The following is an 8,409-nucleotide window of genomic DNA, read 5'->3' on the forward strand; positions in this document are numbered from 1 at the left end:
TTAACGCCTTATGTTCATGAAATATAAAAGCAATATATCATAGAAAAATAAAAGTCATTACATTTTTCATGAAACCAGATGAATTTATTCATGGAAAATAATGCATCAATTAGAACACTCGTGTTCATCATACTTATGAGGATGTTATTTTCCTTGTTCTTCACTTGAAATAATATTTACTAAATTCATAAAAATTCCTTAGTTGTGCAAAAGTAGAATATTATAAACAAGTTTATAGTATTAAGTAGTACAAAAAATTAATTATTTTTAGTTCAACAAAAAATAATGATGAAAACAATAATATTAGTAATAATAAAATCACTCATTTGAATGCAAACATATCAAAATAAACAAACATAATGAAACTCATATTTTTGATGTTTTTAATTATATAATTAATGTTATTTATTTATCATGAGTTTAGTATTATTTTATTCAGTTTGGTAGGTAGGTAGAAATTGTTTTCTCTAATTTTTTTTAAGGTGATATTTTATACATATTTAATGAACGAACTTTCAATTATGAATTTTATAATGTCTTTTCAATGAAGGAAATGAATTAAAAATTAAAAAACCTTAACCTCAATCTATTTTCAATTTTTTAAATATTTGACTTAAAAAAGATTTAATTCAATTTTTTTAAAAATATATTTGGTTGTAAAAAATGTTTATTATTATTATTATTATTATTATTATCATTATTGTCAAAAATGTCTCAAAATAATAATAATTAAATGAATATCAATACCCAATCCTTGTTTAAAAGAAACCCCACCTTGCATCCGTCAAATTTTGTCACCAATTGTTTCAAAACATACATATGATGCCAACCATCAACCAATTTATCCATAATATTCTTAAATATAATAAAATAAACATATTTCTCCTTTTTGCTTGTGGTTGTGTCAAACTTTGTTCTTAAATGAAAGTTTAGGTGGAAAGCCAAAAGAGATTGCACTACTCTCAATAAAATAAAAAATAATAATAATAAAAAAAAAACAACAACAACAACAAAAAGTGAGTTTAAATTCTTGTCCTTAAAACTCCTCTCACTCCCTTCGTCTTTTTGTTTTTTTCCTTTACTTTTATAATATTTTTTTTGTCTTTTTTTCTATTATGGTCACTCCTGCCCACAACCCATTTTTGTTCCAATTAATTAATTGATTCCATACAAAACAAACTATCCCCTTTCATGAACCTCGGGATTGGGGCCAACGCAGCGTGGGGACGAAAAAGGGGAGCGTGTGGCCGTGAGCGATCCCTCACAATCACCGGACCGTTGTCCTATCCCCACGCGGCTGACATGGCCCAAGGATCCTAGTCCAAAGCTGAGCAGACCCAGCTGGCATCCACAGCATGGACCTCCATTGGACGTTTGCCCCACCACCCCGCCACGCTGGCGATGCTGACGGAGACTCGACCAGGCCCTCGTGGCAAGGGCACAAGCTCCTTTTCCCACCCAGCCAGGGATTTCTTCGAATTCGAGGCGCCAGCTCAACCAATGTAGTCCAATATAAAACATTGTGGAATCACCCCCCTGGTCGAATATTCCCCATCTTATTCCCTGCAAGCATTCAACTCCATGAGACTCCAGCACAGTGTTACTTTTACTTTTACTTTTGTAAGTGCTGTTACTGGGTATTAGCACACCATTGAATTTATTGTTTTTTAATGTATTAGTGAATATAATGATTAAACTTACATATTGTGTTTCAGTGACACTTTAAGCAATATGGGATGGGAAAAAAATATATATTTTTGAAAAAATTTGCATTGATGAATCCAGTTTCTTTGTTGAGGGTTTGGTAAACAGTTAGACTCTATGTCCCCCCACCCTCCCGTTTTAAAATACATATTATTTTTTTAAATGTGAAAAAATATATTTTAGAAGAAACATTGGATCAACAAAATTGGTGAACAAATATATGTCACGAGCATGTGGACAAAGTTGTGCATCACAAAGTTGTTGACTCATCCAGAGCATTTTAAAAACAGACCCACAAATTAAAATATGAATTCATATTTTTCTTCATGGAGGAAGAAACAGAAACCCCTCAACTATATATATATATATATATATAAATAGAGACGAAGGTCTCTTGTAAAACACAGCATTTCCCAGAATAAAAAATCCTCCCTTCCCTCCTGTTCCTCAAATTCTAGCTAATTATGGATGTTCAAATGAGAAAAGATGCCTATGAGGTGGGGTAAACAAACAGTAAAAGCAAAAATAAAACATGGAGCAACAAGATTCTGCCAGTTGAAATAAGTATGTGACGTGTATAATAAAGTGAAAAGGAGGACTAGCAAAAGAATGGGAAGATTGCACTTTAAATTTATTTTCTCTAGCCCAGTGTAACATAACTACAGAGAGAGAATAGTATCATTCATAAATAACCAAATCTGTCTTATCACTCACTATTCACATTTTATCCCATCACTATTCACCAGGTGAGTGAGTTCCATCTTCCCCTCAGGTTGTATGAATGTTGTAGTAGTATTGGCATTTCGTCATTGGTTTCCACAATAAATAATTAATTAATTAAAGGAAAAGCGGCGCCAGTTTGCAAGCTACAGGTGCCGCTGCCGATGGTTTCCCCCCACCATGTTACGCGTCAACGCGGGTTGGCGTCACCGAGCGGCCCCGCGGCGACCCTCGAATGCCGACGAGTCCGAGCTCGCCCGCGCGCGGCGATGTTCACGAGAACCCAGTAAAAAGGACACCATCACCAGCAGTAATCAATCGTTCCGTGGAGTTGTGTGAGTGGCAGCGGTATCAGAATCAGGAGCAGGAGGAGAATTGGAAGTTGCAGCTTAATCCCCTCCCTCCCTGCCTTCCTTCCCCACCCAGTTGACGACGATCTGTGGCGATGAGGGAGGAAGGCCCAGGGAGGGAGCAAACGGAACTGGGCGCCGTGGCGGCGGAGATCACGGGGTTCGGCGGAACTGGGAATCCCACGTCAGTCATGGCAACGCAATAATCTCTGCTGCTGAAACGCACTGCCATCACAGATTCCAACCTCATTGCCCCCCCGCGCTCCATCGTCGTCGTGTAGTCACGGCTCCTCCCGATGCGTGTGCGTTACCCTTCCATCCATCTGGCGTAAGGCCGGGACTTTGCTGACCCTTCTCCTCCTCCTCCTCCTCGCCAGCATCGCCTGTTACCAGTGCTCACGAAGAAGAGGAGCAATGTAGCACCAGCCTGGTCCAGCCTGCCCTGCCCTGGCATGCCCACTCGATGGAATGCGACAACTCGCTGCTCATCCCCCACCCCCTCCTTCCCTCTGCTACTGTCCCTACTGTCGTTGCTGTGTTACCTATCACCCGCTGTGCTGCTGCTGCTGCAGCGCGTTGCCTCTACTGCACCCCAATTGAAGCTCAGCTCACGCTTGTGTCTACCAGAGTAGACCATAACTGGCTCGTTTAGTTCAATCTCACGATTGCTGGTGTGACGGTGCGGACTTGGGTTGGTGGGATTCGGAGAATTGAGCATTGCCTGGTGGGTGAGTGTGTTTGAGAGTGGAAAGGCGTGTGCTTCGCCACTAATCTTGTAACCCATTTGTGACAGTGTGTGTGTGTGTGTCTGGTGGTGGTGGTGGTGGGAGATTAGCTTTGTTTTGGTTCACCATACAATGTAGGTTGCTTTAGCGCTTTCTTTTGCAGGGTGAAGAGCTCTGGCGGCATGTGCTTTTGGTTATCTGTGTCGCTGTGTCGTCGCTCCCAGGGAAATTTCTTTGTTTTTATTTGTTGTTGTTGCTGATAATTTTTATGCCCATTCGGAGATGCGCGAGCGTGTGTTTTTCTTGGGTAGTGGAGCGGTGGGCGTTGAATAAGTTACGTCGGAAGGCCACCGACCTTGATACTTAATGCTGCCGTTTGTGTGTCAGAGAAGTCGTGGTGATCCGTCGTGGGGCTTGATTTGCGGTGGTTTACGTAGTTTGGTTGGCTGAATAGTTTAATTCTGGACATTGCAGTATTCAGAGAGGGAGAGGAAGGGAGGGGTCATTTCGGGTAGTGGTGCGCGTTCTTTTCTGGAGAAAGATTGCTTACGTGCGTTTCAACACGTCTTGAGCTTTGATTTTTATTTTGATTTTCCTGTTTCTTTTGTTAAAGACGGTTGTTCCTTTCCTGTAATTTGTTGCAGGCATTGGCCAGAGACGTACACTGTAGTCTTTCAGGCGCGGTTTCGGTGAAGGATGCGAGGGTTTCAGTGAGGCTTTGTTGGAGCGAAGAGTCATTGTTTTGGTTCGATACCGTCAGGACGGCGGCGAGAGTATGTGCAATGAAAACTAAACATGGAAGGAACTGGGTTCTCCGCGTTACCGTTCTAGTTTTGTGCTGCGTCTTGGCGGCAGTAGGGGCGCCCGACGATGGTGCTGTATTGCAGGACTTTCTGAAAGGGGTTGCAAATGGTGCGAGCCTGGGGTGGACTGGGACGGACTTTTGTGCAGGATGGACTGGGGTGGTCTGCTCCGGCGGCAACGTTGTGCAGCTACGGCTACGCGAAGCAGGTCTCGGGGGGACGGTCACGTCTACTCTCAATCAGATGACGGACTTGACGTATCTGGAGCTCAACGGCAACAGCTTCACAGGTGCAATGCCGTCCCTCGCAGGCATGGCCAACTTGCAGAACATATTCTTGCACCAGAACAACTTCACCAGCATCCCGGGAGATTTCTTCCGAGGGTTGACAAACGTCGTCAATTTGTACATCGACAGAAACTTGGGTTTGAATGGGACTGCGGGATGGACCATCCCTGAGGATATCACTGCGTCCACGAAGCTCACGAATCTCTCTGTGGCTTCGACCAACCTGAACTCTCTTCCGGAGTACCTCGGCACCATGGCGAGCCTGCGCGTCCTGTTGGCAGCCTACAACAACATCCCGTCTATTCCAGCGTCTTTCGCTGGGTCTAACATTGAAGTGCTGCAAGTGAACAATCAGGCGGGGATGAAAGGCACTATGGCGCCATGCGGGGCAATGCCGGCGTTGAGGGTCTTGTGGCTGCAGGTGAACCAGCTTACAGGTCCCATACCCGATGGCCTCGCCGCCTCCACAGGGCTTTCGGATCTTCGTTTAAACGACAACCGTCTCCTTGGGCAGATTCCTCTTGATCTGGCCAAGTTGCCGCTCACAACAGTTTTCTTGAAGAATAACTTTCTCAGCGGCCAGCTTCCTTCTTTCCCAGTTGTGCCGACCTTTGACGATGTCGATTTCTGCTCCACCGATGGCACGCAATGTTCTGTCGAGGTCGCAGCGTTGATACAGTTCCTGAAAGGTGTTGGCTATCCTCAGTCCATTTCTGAGGCCTGGACCGGAGCAAACCCGTGTGGGTGGATCGGCATAGGGTGTTCTGGAACTAGTGTTGTCAGCATTTCTCTTGCGTCTTCCGGTTTGACGGGAACCATTTCGCCGTACTTAGCAAACATTACTACGTTGAAATCAATCCTCCTAAACAACAACACTCTTACTGGGTCTGTACCTAATCAGCTCACCACCTTGCCAGATCTAGTTACCCTCGATATAAGAAATAACAATATTTCCGGCGAGATCCCCAAGTTCCGACCTGGAGTCACCTTTCAGAGCTCAGGGAACCCTTTTCTCGGTACCGTTCTACCACCCACCTCTCCGTCTCCAGGAACGCCCGGCGCTACTCCTAATACCCCTGGCGGCGCCAGCTCCTCATCCTCATCTTCGACGTCGGTGGGTGTCATTGTGGGTGCTATTGTTGGAGCCCTAGCTTTGGTTACTGTTGTTGCACTTTTGGCATTCTGCTTTTTCAGGCGAAAGAAGAAGAAGAAGTACTCGGCGCTAATACAAGGACAGAACACGGTTGTGCATCCGCGAGGAGACTCGGGCTCGGATCCCGAGCTGGGCAAGACATTGGCAGAGTACCGCGCCAATGACGGCACGAGAACTAACTACAGCGGTCCCAGCGACATGCAGGTGGGTGAGGGTGACAGCCTCGGAACCTCTTACGAAATCCTGCGAGATGTGACTGAAGGTTTCGCCGAGAAGAATGTGCTCGGGAAGGGAGGCTTCGGAGTTGTCTACAAAGGAACATTCCCCGATGGCACAATGGTCGCAGTTAAAAGAATGGAAGCCGCTGTGATGAGCAATAAAGGGCTTAAGGAATTCCAGTCAGAGATTTCGGTGTTGTCGAAAGTGAGGCACAGAAATCTCGTAGAGCTCAAGGGATACTGCGCGCACAGGAATGAGAGGCTCCTTGTGTACGAGTACATGGCACAGGGCACTCTAGCCCAGCACCTCTTTGAGTACCAGGCCATGGGTGTGAGACCGCTAGAGTGGACGAGAAGGTTGAGCATTGCCCTGGATGTTGCGCGGGGGTTAGAGTACCTTCATGGATTGGCGCACAAGAGCTTCATACACCGCGATTTGAAGCCATCCAACATTCTACTGGACGACAAGTATGCTGCCAAGGTATCGGACTTCGGTCTTGTGAAGCTGGCGCCTGAGAATAACTTCTCTGTCGAGACGAGGCTGGCGGGTACCTTTGGGTACTTGGCTCCGGAATATGCAGGTGAGAGCACTTTCCTTGTCCTCGTGCTGGTACTCACAACCCATTAGTAGACTTTAGGTCTGTTTCTACTGCTTGCTGCTTATTGTTGAATCTGTACACAGGAATGCATACTTCTAGAGGTCTTGACAATAGTACTTTTTGTTTTTGGTTTTATACGGGGACGAATACACCATACACCAGATGAGGCACTTTTTTTTCTTTTCTTTTTTTTCTTTTCTTTTCTTTTCTTTTGTTCAGTGATCACCAAGACGGTTCTGAGGTCGGATGCTGGCCACGGGTGAAACTATTTGCGAAAGATCGAGATTCGACCGTCAGATTACCGTTTGTTCGGTTCACTGCTGTTGAACCTTAGGTTTTGTTCATTGTATGGTAAAGCTTGTCATGCATTCATCGTTGCTGATGGGTTCACGTGCTTGTCTCCTGTCTACCTTTGTGGCAGTGACGGGTCGTGTGACCACAAAAGCGGACGTCTTTAGCTTCGGCGTTGTTTTGATGGAGATGATGACTGGTAGGAGAGCTCTAGATGAGACGGAGGCTGAGGAGAACATGCACCTCGTCACGTGGTTCCGACGAACCAACACTAGCCCAGAGACGTTCGCCAGGTGCATCGACCCAACCATCACCATGACCGAAGAAACCCTCAAGAGTCTCAACGTCGTATCAGACCTAGCGCTTCAGTGCACTGCCCGGGAGCCGTATCAGCGGCCAGACATGGGCCACGCAGTGAACATCCTGAAACCTTTGATAGAGCAGTGGAAACCTGCGAAATTCGTCGGAGAGGGTAGTGAAGAAATAGACCTACAGCTCACGTTACCGGAAGCTTTGAAGCAGTGGCAGGATTTGGAAAACGATTCTTTCTGTGGGGTGGATGACAGCAGGGCAAGTATCCCTCAAAAACCTCTCGATTTTGGTACTGCAGTTGATGGACGGTGATGTTCTCACCTTTGTTGGTCCAAAGTAGAGCATCTAGTCGGAGCCAGGCAGGTTAAGCCAAGTGAATGCATCAAGTGGAGATTACTTGGGAGATTAGGAGGAGTTTTGCGTTTTCGTCATCAGGCACTCCAGACTTGTAGATGGCGGCTGTAGTTTCTCTTTCATAGCTTGGTGTTGTGTGGATTGGACACGATGCACCCTGAGGCAAAGCCACAGTTTATTTAGTTTTTTCTAACTTTTAGTTCTTAGTTTTTTAGTTTTCTTTGGGGGGCTTTCTCCATTTCACTCTTCATGATACCTCAGTTTTGGACAGGTCTGTTTTGGCAAATGTTGCAGCTGCAGGGCAAGACTGTACATTATTATTCCTCAGTTGTAACACGATTTGGGTTTTCATGGTTGCTCTCCCTCGCCAAACATGGTGTTTATATTATCTGTTGCAAAACCTCTGATCCACATGGTTGAATGTACAGAAATTGCCTCACAGGAAAAATCAGATTTTTCTCTGCAACGAACATATACCTCTTGCAGTATCGCTAACTTTCAGGATTAATCTCACTAAAGTGAAGGCGAAGCTTCTTCAGAAGTTCACCGTTTGTGAAACCTGAAGGAACCTCCTGAAATGCTTTTATGGTTTGGTAATATCTTATCCCTGAGAGCTTCGATCAATGCTCTAATTAATGAAAAGGTAAAGCCTTGGCTACTGACTGGGCTTGTTTGGATCTTTTATTTACTTCCTTGTTGTTTGTTTCTTTGTATAATTTGCTATTTCTCTTGTTTAGGTCTCTTATCTACCTCGTTGTTTTCTTGCATTTCCTTTGTTGTATGACCTTCTTCTTTTCTTGTGTATTAGCTAGAACCGATGCCATTGATCACACAAAAACTTACAGAAATTATATTTACATTATTTATTTATTTATTTATTTTCTATGTTAACA

At 44.7% G+C, this 8,409-nt stretch overlaps 1 protein-coding gene across 2 annotated transcripts; it reads left to right on the forward strand.

The window, feature by feature from the left end:
- Positions 1–2,757: 2,757 nt before the first annotated feature.
- Positions 2,758–7,872, forward strand: LOC112287206 (receptor-like kinase TMK4). 2 transcript variants are annotated; one of them, XM_024529973.3, is made up of 3 exons: positions 2,758–3,498; positions 4,144–6,541; positions 6,981–7,872. In XM_024529973.3, the coding sequence occupies exons 2-3, from the start codon at positions 4,282–4,284 to the stop codon at positions 7,472–7,474; spliced, it is 2,754 nt and encodes a 917-aa protein (XP_024385741.1). In that variant the 5' UTR covers positions 2,758–3,498; positions 4,144–4,281; the 3' UTR covers positions 7,475–7,872. The 2 variants fall into 2 exon arrangements, with proteins under 2 accessions (XP_024385741.1, XP_090109507.1); XM_090253381.1 differs by having other exon boundaries at positions 2,777–3,502.
- The last annotated feature ends 537 nt before the right edge of the window (positions 7,873–8,409 follow it).

Source organism: Physcomitrium patens, chromosome 10, assembly GCF_059467195.1.
Source record: "Physcomitrium patens ecotype Gransden chromosome 10, ASM5946719v1, whole genome shotgun sequence".
In the NCBI taxonomy this organism is placed as follows: domain Eukaryota; kingdom Viridiplantae; phylum Streptophyta; class Bryopsida; order Funariales; family Funariaceae; genus Physcomitrium; species Physcomitrium patens.

What these genes read in the sequence shown, in the direction of transcription:
- LOC112287206 (XM_024529973.3), top strand. Translation starts at nt 4,282, where the DNA reads ATGAAAACTAAACATGGAAGGAACTGGGTTCTCCGCGTTACCGTTCTA. An exon ending in CTTGGCTCCGGAATATGCAG is followed by an intron (nt 6,542 to 6,980) that starts GTGAGAGCACTT and finishes CCTTTGTGGCAG; the next exon opens with TGACGGGTCGTGTGACCACA.